The sequence below is a fragment of the Protopterus annectens genome, chromosome 8.part0 (genome assembly GCF_019279795.1).
Source record: "Protopterus annectens isolate FY-2018-M chromosome 8.part0, PAN1.0, whole genome shotgun sequence".
NCBI classification, from domain to species: Eukaryota; Metazoa; Chordata; order Ceratodontiformes; family Protopteridae; genus Protopterus; species Protopterus annectens.
The window spans coordinates 500,597,941-500,620,798 of NC_056741.1; the positions used below are offsets into that span (position 1 = coordinate 500,597,941).

At 34.9% G+C, this 22,858-nt stretch overlaps 1 protein-coding gene across 1 annotated transcript in view; it reads left to right on the plus strand.

The window, feature by feature from the left end:
* The first annotated feature begins 2,668 nt into the window (after positions 1-2,668).
* LOC122808272 (melatonin receptor type 1C-like) overlaps positions 2,669-22,858 on the plus strand; it is a 53,051-nt gene continuing 32,861 nt past the window's right edge. Inside the window, exons 1-3 of the mRNA XM_044079235.1 lie at positions 2,669-2,809; positions 12,350-12,461; positions 21,537-21,719. Of these exons, the coding sequence (XP_043935170.1) occupies positions 2,669-2,809; positions 12,350-12,461; positions 21,537-21,719 (436 nt within the window). The remainder of the gene's footprint in view (positions 2,810-12,349; positions 12,462-21,536; positions 21,720-22,858) is intronic.

Sequence of the window (22,858 nt, forward strand, 5' to 3'; positions counted from 1 at the left end):
TTTTATAAAAGATACTTGGACTATATTTATATTTTTTGGATAGGTCCAGAAAACAAGTTAATGGCGTTTTTGCAATACATAAATCAGACTACCAATTTTTTTTTAAATTTGCATCCAGCATTTCTACAGAGAAGACAGATTACTTAGATGTCACCATTTACAAAATTGATGAAACTAAATGATTTAAATCCAAAAATCCATTGTAAAGATACTTTCTCTAATTCTTATTTGTATTTCTCTAGTACCCACCTATACACTCAAAAAAGAAGTATAGTCAAGGGGCAGTTTACAAGGGTATCTAGAATGAAGAGGAAGTAGATTTTCTATATGAATACAAGGAGCTTGAAAAGATGGTTTAACATATAAAATATCCACCTAAAATGATTGAAGAGGTTGTAAATGAAGTGCTTAAGGAAAGAAAATGTAAATGCAACTCAATATTAGGGGAAGATATGGAAGTCGGGAAAAATAAGGATCTGCCCATGGAAGCTAATGACAACAGAAATGGAAGTGATGACAAATTTAAGGGAGCATATTATAATGGTGATGTGAATATGATTAGGGAAGTGATTAGTAATAATTGGAAGATATTTGCTAGCTTCTCAGATTTAGATAAAATAGTTAAGGAACCACTTAGATTTATTTTCAGAAAAGGAAAAAAATACATTAAAATATATTGGAACAGAACCCAGTTATGAAAAAAGGAAAAAGAAAGCTGGGACTTATAAATGTGGGGCATGTACGCAGTGTGCCAATTTATTGAATAGGGAATCAGTTTACACTAAAGCAAGGGTCAAAAGAATTGAGACCACTACTTAATTAAATTTAATAGCTTGGGGGTGATATATTTAGTGGAATGTAAGAGTTGTGGTGCATTCAATGTGGGAAAAATGGTACATAAACTCAAAAGGAGAATATAGAAGCGTATATACGACATAAAGACCAAGGATAAGAAGAATGCATTATACAAACACACATTAAATGTAAAAAAGATAGTTATACTTTCTTTGTGTTAGAGGAAATAGCTCAGGATATGAGAGGGGGACCATGGGAGAATAGAATTGAGTATCAGGAGGTCTATTGGCAATTAATTCTAGAAGCCAAGATTAAATGAACAAATTTCCCTGGCCCCCATTCTAAAATTTAGGGTTGCTAGACTCTAAGACATCCATTTTGTTTGCAAGTTATATGAAGGTTTTTAAGATGTTTAGTTTCTAAAGGGTATGACACTTCCTTAGGTACAAAGTTACCTACATTCATGCATATTTCCTTGCATTTTCCAAAGCGATTTTTTTACATTATTCATTCCTATATATTTGTAAGTGATTGAGTATGGAATTTTGGTAGTTCTTCAAGGATACTTATGTTAGACATTTTCAACCCTTCCTAATTTTTTTCATTGAAAATGTTTTTAAATGGTATTATGATAAGTGAATGTCACTAGATGGCATGCTTGTATCTGGATATATGAATAGTATTTTGTAATCATATTTATGGTGTAGACAGTTTATTTATTTTTGATAAGTATTTTTAATTATTTATACAGCTATATTTTTATTTTTATATTTTAGTAAATCAAAAGCACACTTGATTATATATTTTTTAGAAGTTTAGGACAGTAATGTGATGTTGTATTTTAAAGAGTTAATAGGGTAGCTTAAATATTCCATTGGATATTTGGTTAATTTATTTAAGAGGCTGTTGGGTATATAAGAAAGTGATTTTGTTCTCTGAATTGTCTGATGAATTCCTTGTGTGAAGATATGAAAACACAGTGATTTTGTTAATGCTTTCATTAAAGGTACTGGCATTTTACCTCTTTGTGTCTGGTGTTTGAGTGCCTTAATTTTGAATTTACTGGTCACTACTATTGTTGTTTTCCTTGGGGAGCTTTCTTCCTGTTGTGCTTTTGTTTGAGATGTTACATATTTTATGGAGGACCTTATTGACCAGAATAATTTCCCAGTCAGGGAAACACAGAAGGAGGAGGCCATGGGTGAGGTCAACTTGTACTGCTGTTAACATGGGTTTGTTCCAAGATTCTATTGATGGGAGAGACCATTTATCTGTTTGGTACAATCCCTGGGAACCAGGAAATGAGGAGAAGTATTTTGCAGCATGAACCTGAACTGGAAGTGCCACAGAAAGAAGAGGACTGCAGGTTCAGTTGTTTATACTTATGGAGCTCTTCTGGTTGCAGCGGTTTACCAAATTCAAACAGCAATTCCAGTTCTGGATGGTTTAATCGACCAATGGATGGTACCAATAATAAGGCAGCCAGCGAGTTTATGGTAGCAAAAGAACAATGGACTTACAACAAAGGTGACTATTATAATTCTTCCAGTGCTCCAATAACTGTTTATATAAATAATAGTGATACTTCTCAAGGCTTGGTAGCCTGGTTAACTAACGCATTTTCTTTTTCGAATGTTGAGCAAAGTTCCCTTGAAAATTCGAGGACTGAATCCTATAATACAAGTGTAAACAAGCTTTTTGATTATATGTTGAAGTACAAAACTTTGATGTTGGGCAATAGCTACTTAAAAGAATGCATAAATAGGGGGATTGTCCCAAAAGGGCTAAGAGTGTACAAATACCCTAACAATGTCATTGAGGGTTCTGAATTTCATAGAGATCTGTTGAAGCTTTTTGAAACTATTTTGAAATAATGAAGGTGATGATTAGACAAAACAAAAAGGAAATGGAAGCTTTATATAAGCAGATAGAAACCATTAACAAAGTCATTATTTCTGACCTTATGTTTACAGAAGCAGAAGAAAAGGTGAAATATTCAAACATTAGACAAAAAGTAAATGAGAAATGTGTGGATATCCTTAAAAGGAAAAATAGTAACTTACAGAGAGATAGGGTTGGATATTTAAAAAAAAAAACTAGCTACCCTAGACTGAGGGGTGTGAAATTAAATCCCCCAAAAGATAGTAGTTACAGGTATAAGGGAAATAAGAAAATGGTGAATAACAACTACAGTCCGCCCAGGATACAGAAATATGGGCAGGAAGAAGTGGAACATTATTCATTATGATTTAAATGACCCTTTAGTGTTACTGTCCCAAGGAGATCGGAAAGATGAATGAAAAGAAAGTTCCTGAGAATTAAATGCTTCTCTGAAAACTAGGACAAAACTAATAAAAGCAGGAGAAACTAGCACACATGGCAATGGTGTAAAAGTGATTGTTTAATAAGCACTTTCACGTCTTCATGTGACACTTCTTCAGATTATACAAAGTTAAATTCAATAGTCGCTTAAATATAAAGTGACTCTTTAAAACTTCCAATCACATTACATTACTCATTATGACATCACTTATTGACAATGGTTACATTATTCACATAAAAGTCACAAAAGGCCATTCCCTAAAATACAAAAAAAAAAAAAAAAAAAAAAAACTACTTGAGCATTAAACAAATGAATTCAACAACCTACATAAAATAGAGAATGACAAATATTAAAAACAACAAAGTAAAATAAATACAACTGTTTATCTCTTATTCACTTATTCAAGGGTTTAATGGATATTCTAGAATTCAAGCCATAACTCTTATCGGCTAGTAGCCGAATAATGCATTTTATCTCTAGCTTGTCTGTATCATTTTTGAGATTGGAAAGATTAATGAACAAAAAATCTACGCATTATTACAGTTGGTGGAGGGGGATACTAAAGGAGACAATACATATTCAGATGGCCGAAGCCAAGCGAACAACAAATGATTTAATTTTATAGGATGAATAGGCCGCAATGTGATGTTGTATTTTTAAGAGTTAATATGGTAGCTTACATCTTTCATTGGATAATCGTTTAATTTATTTAAGAGGCTGTTGGGTATGTAAGACAGTGATATTGTTCTCTGGATTGTCTGATGAAGTCCTTAGGTGAAGAGACAAAAACACAGTGATTTTGCTATTGCATTCTTAAAGATACTGACATTTTACCTCCTTGTGCCTGGTGTGAGTGCTCTAACTTTTGAAATTATCACATAGGGATTTTAAGGACATTTCAGTGTACTGAGTTTCAAGATTGCATAGGCAGAGAGCCATGTGTAGGATCTGGAGCTAGTAGGGGGTGTAGAGGGAGTAGGGGGAGATCTGAAGAAATAGTTGTGTATAGTTTTGGGCACTGGTTGAACAGAAATAGTAGGGAGTTAGTAACAGGTTTTAGTCAGGTATCGAATGAGCAGCAGAACAGGCTGTGAGAGGGAAGCTTAAACAAAATATGGAGAAATAGAAGGAAATGTTTATGTTCTGATAGTTACTAATGTTAGCTGAAATTATATCTTAATAAACAAAACTAGAATGAGAGGGTGGAGTGGAGTATGAGACTGGGGCAGCAGTTATCCAGTGTTTGAGGAATATGTGCAAAACTATTTTATTTTTAGATGAGACTTGGGGTAGTTTTGAAATTGCTGATGTTGCATGCCTGCTTTGTAGTAAGAGATACTGTTCAAGAATATATCTTCATAGATTGAATATACTGATCTTCAAAGGGAATTGTATGATTTGTGCTTCAGGGCCAGGTACTGTTTTTTGTACAGTAAGTCTTGCAGAGGTTCATAGGTCAATACCAGGCTATTGATCCAGAGCACCATTAGTCAACTAGCCCCAATACCCCAAATTGTTTGTACTCTTTAAAATGACCAGTTTATACTTAGTTTGGCCTCCTTTCTATGAAGTTTTGAGGTGTCAGACCTGGGGTGTATTTGTGCTTGCCTATCAATTCATCCAGGTTACACTTAAAGATGGTCAGTGATCTGCTTTGTTTACATCCAAAGGAACTATATTCTATAGAAGAGGGATTCTCTGAGACATACATGTATCTCACCAGCAGGTCCAATTTATGTTTCTTTGAAACTTAGGATCTCAAGCAGGTTTTCTGGGGTAATTATTCATTTTGCAGATGTGCAGGTCACAAAGGACTGGATCCTTTGAGGCTTTGCAGCCTAGACACAGATCAGCTCTCAGGAGTCTGTAGGAAACATAAAACAGACAGAATGCTTTAAGGCAGCCAGGTTCCTAATGACTGAGTCACCTTACAAAAGAGTGTCATGCATGTGGTAGGTGCAATGGTGCCCAGTTTTCCCTAAAGACAAAATACTGCCTTTACAGGCATTTAGTTTTTGTCTGTGGTCCTGGCCCTACTTACTGATATATGTTAGTCCTCCTTGTAGAATTTGTGATTCAGAAAGGGAGTTTATGACAGCACTTGGCCAGCCACAGGCCCATGTCAGCCTTGACATCAGAGAAGTAAATACCAAAGAGAAGTGGTCCAATGACCATTTCTTGGGGAACACAACTGGTAACCACTCTTTTTAAAGAGGGTGTGCCTCCCAAATTAATAAATTGGGTTCTGTCAGTTATTCAGTTTGCTATCTGATGGGTAACATAGGGGTTTACATTATGTCTGATTAGCTTGTTTATAATGCCAGACTGTGGGATAGTAGCAAAGGCCTTGGCAATGTTTAGGTAAGCTTTGCAAGCTTATTTGCCTGAGTCTAATGGATAAGCAAGATATTTAAAGAAAGCCGCCAGGTTCAGGAGGCAGATTCTTCCTTTAGCAAACCCATACTGGCTTCAGTCCAGGTCTTGTATACTACAAATGTTCTTATTAATAAATTCCATAATAATGTTTTCCATTGTTTTGCAGATAAGGCTAGTGAAGCTTGTAGGCCAATAGTTTCCTTCATTAGCAGTGGAGTGCCCCTTGAAGGCAGGGATGACTACAGCAGATTTATATTCCTGTGGCATGAATCCAGCAGAGAGGCTGAGGTTGAACAAGTTTAGTATTAAGTATACCAGTGTACCAGACAGCATCTAGTGCTGACAAAAATGCAGCCTGGCACATTACCAGGACTCATGCAGCCAGTGATGTTGGCCTTAGAGAGGGCATTCAGGACCTGCTGTGAGATAATCGGAGGAAGCAATGGGGGCATGCTAATAAGATAGGGAAAGTTAAGAGAGATAGGTGAGTAAAGTTAGATAGAAATTTGACCACTAATCTGCTGGCTATGTTTCTGGGGACAATTAAGTGTTATGTTATGTAGAGCATTGTGGAACTGAGCTTGGCTTTACCTCTAAGGTTGTCCTTAGCAGTGAAAGCAATTCTCAATTTGTACTTAGTTTTGGAAAATGTAATTTTGTTTCTGAGTTATAGGCTAATCATTTTGAGTTTGGCTCTAGATGAGTGGGTATTAACTTTGTTTCTATGGACTATGTGTTTCTTCCTGTTATTATATTGTTTGTTTACAATAAACTTCCACCATAGGGGTTATTCCTGAATTTGACATTGTATTTATTGTCTTATGGGGACAGATGCCTTAAAGTATGATTTAAGGTGGACAAAGGAATTATCCACAAATATGGCAGTTGTGAGATGGAGATTATTGAGGAGAGGATAGATTTTACCCTCAAAGAGAGTGCTTTGCAAATGTTGGTCAGACTGGACCAGTGACATGGTAACTGTAGGTGGTGAGTATTGGGTGCCAATATTGGTAAGAACTAGCTCCAATATTTTTGAACTGCTGGTTGAACCAGTTGGTCTAAGAATCATTGTGCATGCTTAACTGAGATGTTGTAGACTTCCACTTAATGGAGAAATAGTTGACCTCTCCCTATAGAATAGTGTTATAGTGTTATGCTTGAGAGAGAGACAGAGAGGGCTATCAGTTTGTTTAGGTATGTCTCATAGGAGGGTCAGGTGACATGGAGAGGATATAATAGGTGACTATAATATGGTATGGCATTCTATTTACTATGTAAAATACCATGTAAAAGATATGGAAAATTTATAGGTCATTGCTCTGACTTAAGAGTCTGGAGATGAGATGGTTAGTTATGAATACAGACACATTCCCTCCAGTCACACTATCATTTTCCATGTTGCGTATGAAAGAGTGGTAGGCACTGAAACCCTCCACTGTGGGGCTATTATAAGTATTCTCAAACCATGTTTTAGTAACTACACCTGCATCTTTTTTCAAGAGTTATGAATGCCCTTGAAGAGTGCAAGGTCATGCTCAGGTTTCAAGCACTGAGCAGTGCTACCATTATAAAGTTTTGATTTTCATTAGATATGTATATAACTTGAGCAGATTTACCTTCCCTAAAAAGGGACTATGGGGAAAAATAGATTCCAGCCAATATGCTAAAGTCATGACAAGAGAGGTGCAGCCATGATTGTTGATCATCTGCTCTCAGGCAGATACTTATTGGTTCCCCTTAGAATGGCACCAGTAGCTAAGCCAATGACCAAAGTCAGTTATATTTTGTGTTTATTGTGGCGTCATTATTGGGAGTGGTGGAATACTGCACAATACTACTTTCACACCAATTTTTGATACATATTCTGAGAGCTCTATCTTATACATCTTCATACAGTCCAAGGAGATATGTCTCAAGTCGTTCATTTCCATATATACAATGGCCATATATGACCATATTGCATCATTATTAGGGTGAAGGGATTTTAGAGTCCTAGTGACACTGTGAATCCTAACACATGAGAGGTAGCCAATCATCACTCTACTTTGCTCAGCTTGGTGAATAATGCATTTGAGTTTCTGACTGTACACTCATGTATGATTAAGGTACTACTAGATTTATTGTCTCAGCCTTGCTGTCTTACGGGCTTTGACCTGCAAGCTCAATGACTCCTTTTTGTAGTTGTGTTTTCTGTAGTGTCAGTTTGCCTGTTAGTATGATGTTGAGTGTCCTGTTTATCATATCTTCGTTTAGGAGGCTTTTTTGGTTTAGGCAGTGACTTGTAAGTATCACTGTGTAAGAAGGCATATTTGTTAATCTGGTATATGGTGAGAATGTTGTGTTAGGTGATTATCAGACCTGATAACATGCTGGGTATAGTCTATAGTATTTGAAGAGAGTTTGGCTTTCTAGGTTAACAGACACTTGCAGCTCTTACATATGGAATGGTTTATAAGAAGAAGAGTCAAACAGCTGTCACTCAGCATAAGGCAACCTTTGTGTTGTGTCAGAGTTCCTATTGCTATCAGACTGGCAACAGAGTGTGAGATACACTGTGACTTCATATTCAGTATCCAGAGGAAAAAATGGATACTGTGTCTTTCGGTTTTTCTCAATTAGGGGTAAAAAAATGGATACTAATGAGTGTTAATGAAGTGACTTTATAGAATGTTTTGTATATTATTACATTAAGATGAGCACGGAGGAAGAAAAGAAGAAGGGTAACACTGGTTTTAGCAATCAAGGAGAGGAACTTCCCATTATGATCTACAAATAGTGTGTACAATTGTAGTAGATAACCTATTGCTATTATTCAGTGGGTTGAAAAGGATGAGGGCCATTTTTATGTTGGAATAAGTCAGGAAGTGACACCCTGACACTATGTGCAATAAAAAGGGAAAAGGAGTTGTAGCTATAGTGCAACATTGTACAGTAAGTCTGGGTACTTGGAAGTTCTTGAGAACTATATAGTGATGAAACATATTGAGCTGACTTCTTGTGAATTTGGTAGTCTTGTGGTAGGACTGTTTATGTTTTCCTAGTTGGGTAGAGTGTTAGATTTTGTAGATAGATGATGCATGCAGAAGACTCTAGTTATGCATCCTTGGTAGGTAGAGTATGGCTTTGCTGTGAAAAGGACACAAGTTGCCGTTAGTTTTCCATATTACATAGAAAATAGGGAAGAGATTAGGATAATAGTTGAGATGTTTCCCTTACAGGCACAATATACAGGGTTTGATTCTTACCTTTAAAACGGAAACTTGCTAGGCTTAAAAAAATGGCCCACAAGGGCAGCTAGCGTAATATGTGCCTATGAACCAAACTTTATGTTTTGATCTATTGTGTTAGTGAAGGTCTAAGTTTGCAATAATTCTGTTATAAAATTGTTTGAATATGTGATGCTGCATTTATTATGTCATCTGGAGACAATTTTGAAATAAGTAAGGTTATTCTGGTTATGCTTGTTTTTGCCAGGTTTCAGTAGATGTGAAGTATTGTTAAATAATGGTTTGCAGTTTGGTATTACTGGGCAGAGAATATTAATGTGGAGTTTCTTGAGGACTTCACCATAATAGGAAGTTTTTTGGCAAGTATATTTTGTTTATGAAAATATTGAATACTGGGCCTAATATAAATCCCTGTAGTACACCTATTGCAACTGGTGGGTGGGAGAAATAAACATCTCGCCATCACACACATGGTGTTCTTTAGTTAAAATAGTTGTTGAAATTTTTGTTCTGCTAGTGTTAAGTCCTAGGTCTGTCAGCTGATCAAGGAACAATTTGCGTGATACTGTGTTTAATGCCTTAGACAGATCCAATACACACTGAGTCTGTTATTTCGCAACAGTTGTATATTTGATACACAAATAGGACTGGCAGAAAGGCAATTCTTGTACTATGGGCTGGCTTGAAGTAATGTTGTGTTGGAGAGAGACATTTATTTTCTAGTAGATAAGTGAAGATCTGTTTACGTATACACATTTCAAGTCTTTTACAAAATGGAAGTGGTATTGCTATGAGATTAAGGTTTTAGAGCAACTAACATCTCTGCAATCATCCCGGCTGTGACTTCCACATCAGACTTGTGTCGAAGTTGTCATGTGCATTTCCATATATGCTTATTCCCCTTTCTTTGAAGTGTTATGCAAAATTAATGAAGCAGAATTGTTAGAGAATTTCACTTGACAATCTATATCCCCTTCCCTCCATGACAAGCAGGCTAGACTTAGCCAGTCTCCCACCTCCTATGCCAGTTCTTCCAGCGCCCAAGGTATTAAATGAGTGCAGGGATTTATTCATCTTTGCCATGGAAATAAGTACTAGGATACTAAATGTCTTGCTAACTGAACTCATCCGATTTGGTAAACTGTTTCTAACTCCATTTACAGACACAGGTTGAGATTCATATCTGACTATTCTGGAATTTATTTCATGGGCAACTCATGACCAAGACGATTTGCATCATGCCTTGCCTTTAAATCCTCACACACTTTGCATGAATGCTGATGAGCTCATGTTGTCTTTTTGATTTACCTGTACATTTTAGTCATGTTCATTTTCCTACTAAAACAACATTTTCTTAAGTTGTAAATGTATATAAGTAATCTGTAACTTGAGTCTGTTGTAGATATGCTTTGCTTTTTTTGTATTGTATTGACAGGAATGTTATGTGTCACATTCATTATATGATTCCATTACTTTTGTAAAGCGTGATAAAACAAAATGCTAATAGTGATTTTTTTGCATCAAAATCACATGGTTGCTCTTGAAAAAGTATCATCAAAGGTCTGACATAATAATAAATAAATGGAGAGCGTATAGAATTTTATAGAATGACATAAAGAAGAAAATGTGTTGTTATTTAAAATGCTGCACTGCATTTAAATAAATGTCATTCTTATTGTTGCATCTGCATGTTTTATTTCCTCAGGAAAAATGTTCCAATATGGGATGTTTGTGTGTCAAAGAAAATTTACCATCAGAGTATAATGGGTGTTCACTGCTCAAGAAGGAAAGAGAAGTAAGTGCTTGATGTATAGGTTAGAGAGTTTTTATACAGGCTACAGCCTTCACACAGTATTTGAGTTGTCTAACAGCACAGATAATTGAAAGTCTGAGCTGTTAATGATCTTCTTCCTGTTCTCAGGGTTCATGGTTTGATTCCTTCCATTATAGTTTGCCTCCTTTGTGATTCTGAGTAAGTTATTTAACCAGACAGTACTCGTGGGTGGCCCCTAAAAATGACAATCATGTCCAGTAGGCTTACCTAGTCAACAAATAGGTGAAATAAAAAATAAAATCTCTTACTCTGTGAAATGTCCTAAGCTCAAGAATGAGAGTGTTCTGATTAGGGAGAAGGGGGTATTCTGAAGCTACTGGAATAACAAGGCTAGCATTTTTTTCTCAGCAAGCACTGATAGCTATGGTCCAGGTTAAAGACATGAAGCACATTGTGCAATTTCTCTATATTTTTTTCTAATCAACATTTTCTTTACTGTTGAATAGAGTAACGTTAGAAGGTTTAACAGAAAACATTATAGGCAATGGTCACTGAAGGACAAGAAAACATCCTTATGTCAGTGATGAAGATGGGGATATTATTAGGTCTAGAAGGAAATGCTGACCTGAGAAAAAGTTGGGTCTTAAGGGATCCTTTAGGAGCCACAGTAACCAAGATCATGTAAGACAACATTTATATCTGAGATGATATCATTGAGAAGATAACAGCTGAAGTCCCCTAGTTTAACTATGGTTGGGGTTTAGATAGGAGGCTGAAGATTACTTTAATTAGTGATTGAAATTTGATCTTGCTTAATAGTGGAATGGGATTCCGGTACAGCCAAAAGCAGTTCTAATTTCTTCCCAAGGGAATGGATACTACTGTTGAATTGGAGACATGTTCAGTCTCAATCTTAGGTTGTAAGGGGATGGTTATTTGGGGATTAGACTTATAGTGAAACAGTATGCATCCTCCTGTTCTGTTTACAAGACTGGCCCTAACCATGTAGTTATACCCTGCAAAGTGCTGCCTAAGGAGAGGGTATAGTTTTTGACCTAAGATTTTGTTATTGCCAATATATGTATTGAGATGGCTTCATTTGTATTTTCCTCTCACTGCCATGATGTAGAAACAACTAAAAAACACATAGTAAATTTGAGAAAAAAGGGATTATGCAAATAAATAGTATCAGAACATTACATAGGAAAAAATTAGGCAAGAGGTAGAAAGACAAATTTCATGTCAGTAAAGCAAAGAGAGGAATCAGAAAAGTGACTGATACATAAAAAATAACAACAGAGGAGAAAGACAGGAAAAGAATAGAGCAGGAGTCCAATGAGGCTAAGCAGTTAGTCATTACCCACATGAACTTGGAAAAAAATACAGATGCAACAACCTCTAGAAATAGAAATTTATAGGCTTGAAATTATGCATCAGCTTTCTAATCAATTAATATTATAGGCACTTGTGTTGAAGAAAAGTGGTACAATGTGTTCCTTCAGTACATACAGAAATGAAGATACTAAGGGAGGAAACATATCTGTCGAATAATGGATTTCCACCTTTCAGGCCCAAGACAGAATATTTTATGCCAAGATGCAATGTGGTGATTCAGAATGAAAACGAGTCTGAGTTTCACAAGGTACTTGACTAAGAAAAATCAAGGGAGAAAGAGAAAAGGTGACCCTAAGGGAAGGCATTGTCCTATGTTAAGGCATTTAAGTATGATGAAGACCAAAATAGAATACTTAGAAAATGTATATAACTGACCGGTCTTTCTACAGAGTATGAGACAATAAGATTCATTGTGGGATACATGTAGCATGAAGAAACATTTTTTTTAATTTCTCAAAGCTTGGCGAAGATGTTATTTTCTGTGGCAGCTATGTGCTATACGAAGAAAAAGGAAGAGTCAAGGATAAATCCCAGATTCTTGAAGGAATGAACAATTTTCAGATAACATCCAGTAAGAAAGCAGGCCAGCCACTTCAGTGAAGCAAGACTTCTTCTAGTAGTTCTTCCAAAGGGCATTGTTTTTCTGTTATTCAGGTTAAAGGTAAACACGGCCTTGAAAAAAACATGTAGACAGGATGGAAAAATCAATCTTAAGTTCTATATGGATAGGTGCAGGTGAAAGACATGGCATCTTTAATACCATGTTATCAACAAACAAAGGGTACTCACTCCTGGATTTTGAATGAAAGAGGAGTTAAAGAAGTGAAGAACTGAAGAGAGCCCATGATGGAACCCTAAAGTGATCTTATGAATTTCAAAATGTTTTGAGAAAAACTAATTTATGTAACTTTCATGTATAATTATTGAGATAGTTATAGAACCAGATTAAATTGTTGGAGTCTGGGCAACAGGCATTTCATGCAGAAGAAGACAACTGGGTATTTTATTGAATAAAAGGTTTACTAAGGTCATCAAGGGTGACCCCAATTAAAGCTCCATATTCTGTTCTGTTCTACGTATATATTATTATGTTTCTAAAATCTTGATAAGATTTATGAAAAAAGGTTGTAAGAATTCACGTATTGTGCACGTTGGGATGACATATACTTCTGAAGTCTCTTACTTAAGCAGAAAGTATAGAGGTAGGCTATAAATATGAGGCAGACTTTTTACAGAGGGGAATGATGGAGGGATGTTTCCATGAAGATGTCAATTTTAGAAATTTCCTGATGAGAAAGACAGTCTCTGAATATGGGTTTAGGGAAGTAGATACTTGCCAGTGGCATCTTGATTGACAAATAAGGACTCTGATCTTTTTATTTATTAAAAGGACTAAGATCAATAGCTTCAAAAGAGAAAGTAGGGGAGAAAACAAAGACTTGCTTGTGATATTATGATTATGGCTGATGAGCTGTTGAGCTGTTTAGGGTTAAGCAGTATGAGGCAAGAAAACTGGAAAAAATATAAGCCATCAGCGCAGGGTCTGTTAGTAAGGAGATACCCATCAGAAGGTAAGGCATGGAAATGAATTTAACATGGCCAGTATCTAATTATTTTAAAGCAAAAGGAACTTGAATCCGTCTATCCATCCATCCATCCCTCCATCTCGCTAGCCATTTATTCATCAAATGCTGTTAAGTGATATCCAGCTCCTATACAACCCTATGAACAATTGAAACCATCCACAGTGATTTCTAGGCAAGTAGGGAATAGAAGTAGATTGTTGGTGATTTCCCCAGTATTACAAATACACTCCCAGCACACACACAAACACACACACACACACACACACACACACACACACACACACACACACACACACACACACACACACATGCACACACAAACCCACTCACCTATGGACAATTTAGAATTGCCAGTCCGCCTACTGCATATCTTTGGCATGTGGGATGAAATTGGAGGATGAGTAGAAAGCCAACATGAACAGAGGGAGGACATGCAGACTCCATAAAGAAGCCTCTCATACCTGCCTATAAATACACTTAAACTATTTTTTACGAATAAACACTTACTTGTTGTAGGACTATAGAAAAGTTATTATATGGTGTGCCACATCTGTCATTTACCTGAACAACAGCCTAGGTACAACATACACAGCACAAAAGCTTTTGCACAACTGAAAAAATATTTAGAAGACTGCAGGATGCAAGGCTAATTATTAGAAGTATATTAGAAAAAGAAGAATACTTAGAATGTACATTAGATGCAAATGTCCTGCATCATTCAAGAATAGTTAATACATTGTCCAAGCTCCAATGTGCAAAAATATTACTGAGATGAAATCAGATTGGGTTTGCAAAACTGTTATAACAGGTTCTCACCAAGTCATGCAAGCCTGCAGGACCCCTTTGCAGCATTTATTATGCAAAAATATTCAGCTGACATAAGACAAAGAAATAAAATAAAATTTCTAACTCTGAAACCTCTAAAGTTTCCAAAGTAATGATCATTATTATTGAGCTGATTTAGTTGGTAGAAAGATGCTTTTTCCCATAATGTTTCACATTTTGCCTGCAGTTTTTCTTTCACGTAGGAACCTTGAAGATAATAAGAACCCCAGCAAAGATGATGTAAATGAACAAGCAGGGATTATTCATCTTAAAATACAAACATTTCCTCAATATTTAAACTGCAGGGTGATTTACCATATTCACGGATCATAAACTGGTCTGTTTATTTAATGAAAAGAAGGCTGTTCCACAAACAGATTGCACCAATCATTGATCAGTATTACTGACAGCATAAGATAGTCTACAGACCAAGCAAATGGCAATGAGCAGGTTACTCATACAAGAAGAGCCTACAGACATGGATACATATTATGTGCTACTGAGCTTAGAGATCATGGACAATGCTCATGGTTATAGTCAGCAAATTTAAATCTGGCTTGCAAAAAATATAATAAGTGCATAGGTACGCATTGAATATAGATACTGTATTAAAATAAGTAGATCTTATGGACATGTTGTTATTAATATGAAAAAAACAGCATAACATTGGTTAATGTATGGAAAATAATGAATAAAGAATGCACTGACCTTGGATAACAAATGAATACAATATGTATGTGTTGAATATCAGTTAAAACCACTCTAAAAAGTAGCATAAAAATTATTTGCTTTTGAACTGCTGTAGGTCTTCCTGAGACATGTACAGATAAAAAAAGTCAGCTGTTTATATTTTACCTTCGACCAGTTTATTACAGCTGATCCTAGAAAATATAATCCTTTACTATAATGCTTTAATACACTATCAGCGGACCTATAATGAATACCTAAAGACCCTGCAACACAGCAGTATAGCAATTGTGTCCAACATCTGTTATCAACAACTCTGGAACATAAACATAGACATCCTATACAGCAACAGATATAAAATATAATTAATATAAAGTGTTAACATGTTTGATAACAAAAAATGAAATATAGGAGAAGTTTAAGATGTCACCTTACAACGTATATATACTTTACAGTGAATTTCTTTTCTGATCACACTTTACATGAAGATGCTGAAATCTATTAGATTCATTTGTGTAGTCTACTTTTAAATGTAAACACATGCCTACAAGATTATATATTACTAGGCTGCACAGAATAATTTACATATGATTGCAAAGATAGCCCCTTACCTACATTAAACTTCATTTAATTTTTACAATAAAGTAATTCATCTGCCATGCATAAATAACAACATGCCTTTCTATTTCCTAAAAATGGTTTTCTGTTGCCTCAGTTAGCATATTAACATAGCATCATATACAGTTATTTAAGATGTGAGGGTTTTATGCATTCATTCCATCATGATTTCATAGCAGAATGTTTCAGCACAAGGAAAAAAAAGCAAAGGAGACATACTCAACACCAAACTAAAATAGAAATTATGTTTTTTCATCAGGTTTGTGCAAAATGAAACTTACCATACTAATGGGATCATTCTGAACTTCAAGGACTGTATATTCATGGATTCATTCAGTCTATGCCCTCTAGTGGCAGTCACATGCAATTGCCACTTTAGGTCTTTAACAAATTGCCATCATAATCCCTATTTCTGTTACTTAAGTAATAATCTACCACTGTCTGTTGATATATCAGAATTTACCCACAGTTAGTGTAGTAAACAAAGGTAATTGTGGGTAAATTCTGATATCCTCACAAACAATTGTGGATTACTGCTATGAGGAAATCAATCTATGTTGCGCAACTTATAAACAAAAGTTTGGAATCTAAGTACAAGAAAGTCATAGTTCCACTGTATTCGGCATTCATCAGACTTATCATTGAGTACAATGCCCCATTTGGTATGTACCTAACCAGGCATATCCAGCAACTGGAACTTCCACAAAGGTTCCTCACAAAAAGAATACAGGGTGTAAGTAAAATGTCCTATGCAGACTGCCTCAAGGTCTTATCCCTGTAGTCTGTCTCCTACAGTCTTTTGAGGGGAGATCTATGCCTAGCATACAGGGCATTGTCAGATCTCACTCTGATGGACCTCCTATATATCCACAAAACAAACAGCACCAGAATTACCTGTTCTAAAGACTTAAACCTTGCCTGTGATATAAACAGGGCCTGCTGGAGAGATACGTATTTATCTTAGAGACTACCCTATCTATGGAACAGGCTCCCCATCCATGTGAAGCAGAATTCCTCCCTAACCCAATTCAAGTGTAACTTGGACAATTGGATGGGAAACCAGAAATTCATCCCTGGTTTGGCACCTATGTCTCTGATGGACACAGGTAACCTGTAAATGGTTGATCTCCCAGGCCCATGCTTAAACTTATCAAGGATGTCAGAACTTGTCAGAAATTTGGAATGCATAGCAAGGCTTAAAAAGGCCCTTGTGGTTATTAGCCCAGTAAACACCTATGAACCTATGAACCTATTATACAATTACATTATTTAGGAAAAAACTTGATTACCTTGCTTAAATAATGTTTTCTGTGTTGTTTCCACTATACTGATTTACTGCACATGCGTATGGGATTTCAGTTCCCACACTTGCCAAGTACATCAGTGCAGTGTAGGTGGACAGATGGAGAAAATAAAATCTCCATTTTTTGTAACTGTTAAAAATATAAGAGTTTTTACAAGGAATACCACAAAAATGTAAGCAAAATCAGGCAGTTTCTGCTTTAGTTTTGCAGAACATACCTGTTTTTTCTTATATTTTGCTTTGTCTGGCTACTCAATGGTACTTCAGTGGCCTGTCTTTTTCCTATTCGTGTATGCTCAATTTACAGTGGGCATACTGGTCGGGCTGCCCACTCAGCATTCTTGTTATTGAATTGTAATGAACCCTTATTGTACAATTTAAGTTACTGTCTGCAGTGCTTGGAAGTTAAAGAACCTTCACATTTCTTATCAAGGTTTGCTAGAGATTTTATAATATTATTTCTTTTTAATAAGCCTTAAATGCTGTAACAAACATTTCCAAATGTTCATTTTGTATTCTGCTCATAAAGTATGGTATATAACAATAAAAATAATATCAGTAAAGATACAAGTGCCTGCATGATTAAAATAATACTTTTTCCCCAATAGTGAGATGCAAAAACAGATTTGCACAATTGATGTTCTTACATAAAGAATGGATTTAACATTTAAATGGCTCTTTTCTACTCACTACAATATCTTTAGTAGCATACTTACTGAAGTTCAAAAGGGTAACCTTAATGAGAAAGCCTTATCTCAGAAGATTTCCACATCTCATTAAGCCTTTCTGATTCTTAGACCATTCTTCCACTGAAGTACTCTCCTTGCAATTGCCCTAACACCTAGAGCCATCTTGCAGGTGAATCTGCATGCCAATGTGTGTGTGAGTGTGGGGGGGGGTAGCTTTCTGCTCTCCCACAAAAATGTTCACTGGTCTTGAAATACTTATACAGGAAAAAAATGAAACACTGTCAAAAGACAGTGGACATTCATTCAGTCCTACAAGAGTACTCACAGTTTAGTAAGTACAGCTAAAGAATTAGGGTGGAGAGGTGTCTGTCTGTATGCATGTGGATATGTGTATGTGCATATCTGTAGGGGCATGAATGTGTGTGCGTGTGTGTGTGTGTGTGTGTGTGTGTGTGTGTGTGTGTGTGTGTGTGTGTGAGAGTGCACGTGCGTGTGTGTATGTGTGTGTCTGAGTGCTATGTACAAGCAATTAGTGTCTGTAACATAGGTGCACCTGTTAATCAGATCGAGTAGTAAAACATAATCCATATCTACTGTTATGCCACCCTCTTTAAAAATGTGGCACACCCACAGAACATATACAAGTGTTTATGTGATTGTAACCATAAAGACCATCAGTGAATCTTCCAAAAGAGTATTCCTATCCTTTCATACATGCCCTTCCAATTTATTCTTGCTCCATTGTTTCAAGCATTATCTACATTGTTTCTTATGGAATCAGTATAAGAACTAAGTTAGCCAATGGAGGTTGACACAATTATTCATTTGCTTATTCAGAGTAGAGAAGCATGCACTCCTTCTTGTGGAATGGTATCCGTGTATGTTACTGCCTATATAGCTGAGGCAGTACCTTGGTGCAAGTCTAGTTTTTTTTCACTTTTGATCCTGTGTATGTTAATGTGTATAAATCATTCCTATTTATCATAGTCAGTTTTGTATTAACCGTAATTTTTTAACATATATTACTTGCTTTGATATGATAGAAATTTTTGTACAAGACCTCCAATGTAAATGGTGTAATCCTCTGGATAACACATTTATTAAAAAGATGCAACTAATAATAATCATAAAAATGCAATATGTAAACATTTACATAATCATTTAGAGAGCAGTTTAGGAGGACAATCTTTTTCAAAGTTTCATGAAATAAGAGGTGGGATATCTTGCTTTGAAGTTTTATGGTGCACATTATATTGTAATGTTAGCTTAGTGTATTAATGTATGACAAAATAATTTGATAAGAATTTCAAATAGGATTGCTTTAGAATTTAGGCATTACATTGCTATGACTTATATCAGATTACTATAAAAGTAAGTATTCAGCTAAGATTCCAAAGTCACAAATTCTTCTTCATAATCTGAACTTTGGAAGTAAACAGGTAGAATAGTAGGAGACACAGATAACATGGGGATGTCTGAGAAAGGTAGAACTAAAATCTCTGTATATTACTTTAAATGTTAGCATTTTTTTCTAAAATCAAATAACCTTTTTGTCAGGCAGTACTGATTTATTTAGTCTGCTTCCATTCCTTGTGCTGTACATTTGCCAATGTTTCCTTGTATTACAAATTGCACTGACTACAAGTTTATAAATGAGAGAGTACAATAAATCATATGGAGTCTGGGTAACCTTTTTAACCTCTGTATTGTCTGTTGTATATACTTGACAGAGTCAGTTGCGCTGTCAAAGACCAGTTGACTGAAGTATATTTGGTTTAAGCTGGCCAAATGAACATACAGCACAGAGAATGATTTTAACTTACACCAACATTTGACCATCTCAGACTTTTTCATTTGCTAGGTGGATCCAATTTGGTCATCAACTCTTGACTCGACTCTCTTCGAATTTTGGCATTTTAATTAAATCAGCCACTCTACTGCTTATTAAGAGCAAATTTAATTAGATTTTAATTTTCCAAGCATATCTCAACAAACTTCAGCACCAAGACCATTGGTTTTACAAGGGTAACCACTAGCAGTGTGGTTACTAAGATTGCAATAGCAGTCAATCCTGTCTTCAGGAAGGTTTACATTTCTTTGAGGTTATGTCATTGGAGTTGGTAAATATAAGTTCAGGGGGAGTGGGTTGTCTTGCCCTCCACATAGCAGTTATTGAGGAGTGTACCCTCCCTCTACAAAAAATTCTAAATGTTAATTTTTTTATCTGGTTGATTTCTTGTCTAGTTGTATTCAGGGATTTGGCTTCTTGATGCAGTGTATTTCATTAAGTCATAGGAAACACTTTCATAGACTTTGTAAAGTCCTCATTTTCTAATGATGAGGAATATAAAATGCAGATGCTAGCCATCCCAATTATTTTGTTTGTTGCTTGCTTCTTGGTTGTCAGAACTGCAGATATTGATGAGTATCAGCAGTCATATTACTTTTTAATAATACAGTGAAGCATTACTCTTATCTTTTAATTGCTCTGGATTAGAAAGAATATGAACAAATATATCAACAGCAAGTTAGTCAGTCAGTCAATCAATAAATTAGTTGAGTAATCATATAATGCATTGAGTTTTAGTCCACTTGACATTTCAGATATTTTATGCTATCCAAGCACTGCAAACCTTTCAAATGTTTTCCGGAAAGGGTTATATTGATCTTTTGATTTCAGTCTATTACCTCCCCATAACTTTACTATAACAAACCATTATTTTAATCTGGTTACTTTTTTGACTTATCCATCAACTCATAATTCATGATGAAAAAAAAGCAAACTGTAGTTCATTTGCATGGACCTCTCCATTAGTTGGCAAAAAGTAAGATCAGGAAATAAAAAGTACATCAAGTTTTTCACATACTATACCAGCAAGCAATGCAGTAGCAGTGCATTATGCATATAAAAATAGAAGTTTTATTCAATAAAATGGTGCCTTATTCTTGAAGTATCCCCGGCAGTGGAATCTATGCAGTATTTCATATAAACAAACCTGATATTAGGAAGGTGTCAACAATGCATATCCTTAAAGCTTGACTATTCAATAAATAAATAAAGAAACTGTTTCAGTGTTCTTCAAAATTCTACATATTTAAAATAACAATAAAATACAATTTAGCTGTGTGTGATATAATAAGTTAATTAGGACTAGTTAATGAACTCGTTGCTATAGATTCCATGTTTTTGCAAACCTGCCATTCAACAGGGGACCACTGCTTTATTATAAAATTCACAGAGCTGTAGCAGTAGATCAACCACATCTACATTTTATTCTCAAACTGCACACATACAATTTATTCTGTAACCATGGGAGGTAGAATAGTTGTTTTTAGTTGTATCAGAATAACTGTACTTGTTAGTTAAAATGGTTGTGTTTTTATGAAATAAAGTGGTCAGTTAAAGAAGTAATATGAAGAACAGGAAAGCATAATTCATCCAAATCAAATGTGGGATATTTTATTTTGCAATGTCAATATAATTTACTATTTCTGTTATATCAATTAACTCAACAAATAAATATTTTACAGTTTATGCATTACAGAAATAGTACATAGATTTTTTTTTGTTTTTAAATTAAGCCTGAAATTATTTTATTTATCAGGAAAAAATGGTAAATACTTACTGGTCATCATAAAAATAACAGCAACAACAATAAAATGTATGTAGTGTTGCAGTCTGACCAGAAAAGAAAAGTCAGAGGAAGATAAAGCAATAAGCTAAGCATAAACAATTCTTGCTTGCAAGTGTATTGATAAAAGGAGCACCACATATAATATTAATCTGATTTTTTTTTTTACATCTTGAACAGATGATTACCAAAGCAACATCTTTATTTATTTATTTTCGAAATCCAGCCTACAGTTAAGAAACATTTTTATGTGAAAGCACTGGAAAAGCAGACATCATTAATTAATTGCGTTCATTATGCTGGTAGATGTAAATGTTAGCTGCAATGACAGTACGTTCCCTAGTCCGGACACATTTCCAACATATGAGACTTCAACAGGCCTGACCATCTTTTTTGCTTCTTTCATGATCTTTATAACAGTTATGGACATCCTTGGAAATGTGCTAGTGATTTTGTCAGTTGTGCAAAACAAGAAGTTACTGAACGCTGGTGAGTCCAGTTTTTATAAAGTTAAATTAAACAGTTTGAAGATAGATGGAGTTGTTGAGTGTTTGTACATTTGGCTTGCTGATTGTTCAACAAATCACCAAAGCCTCCACGATAACAGCAAATATTATTTTATTAGAATAAAACAAGCGCTTTCACGCATCTAACAATGCGCTTCTTCAGGTTACAAATTCTAAATGACATAAATTCATTTTATATAGTAAACCATACATCCAATTAATCTAAAATTTGGCGGGAGAATATCAATTAGCATTGAGAATCATTAATTATGTTACTAATTAAAGGCACATCCTTATAAGGAAAACATTTCCTGTAGAGAAAGCACTTTGAAAAAGTTATGCTACAACTTTCAAAATAGGTGTAACAAATGTTTGCAAGGGTAAACTAAAAAGTTAACCTTTTAATATTATATCCATTCGGATGGTCTCCTTAATGCACTTGAATATGTTGTAGTATTTCCTTATAAAGTAATTTATCTATAGTATAGAACTTACATTGTATTAATTCTGTTATAAGGCATATGTAAAGTGCTATAATTGAGTATTTGTATATGGTAATATACATAAAACTTTGTGTTAAAAAATCTATACAAAAAATGCATGGTGCAATGGTATCATTATAAAATACGATATATATCTATACCAATAATATACATGTATATAATAAACAAATCATCAACTATGTACATAAAAACAAAATTATAATATAATGTATGAAATATAATGTATATATATAGTATATGAACATATTTTTTAGAAAATATAAAACAGATATTTAAATCAAATTTGCATCAAATATGATATCAAATAAAACATAAAAACAAATAAATTGATCTAAATAAATTATGAATAAATTCTATAAACTCTATATGTTAATACAATTAAATATTCATATGTTACATACAACTTCAATCATATTTACAATAGCGCTGGTCTGATATTAATCGCTGTATTTAAACCTGGTTCAATATGTGCTCTAAGTAATAAGATCCATTTTAACTCATATAATTCTAAGGTGTCACGTGCATTACCTTCCCTTCTACTTGGGTAAAGTATCTGTAGGACTCTAAATTTAAATGAATGTGATATAAATATCTGGCAATGTCTAGCTAGAGCATTGTT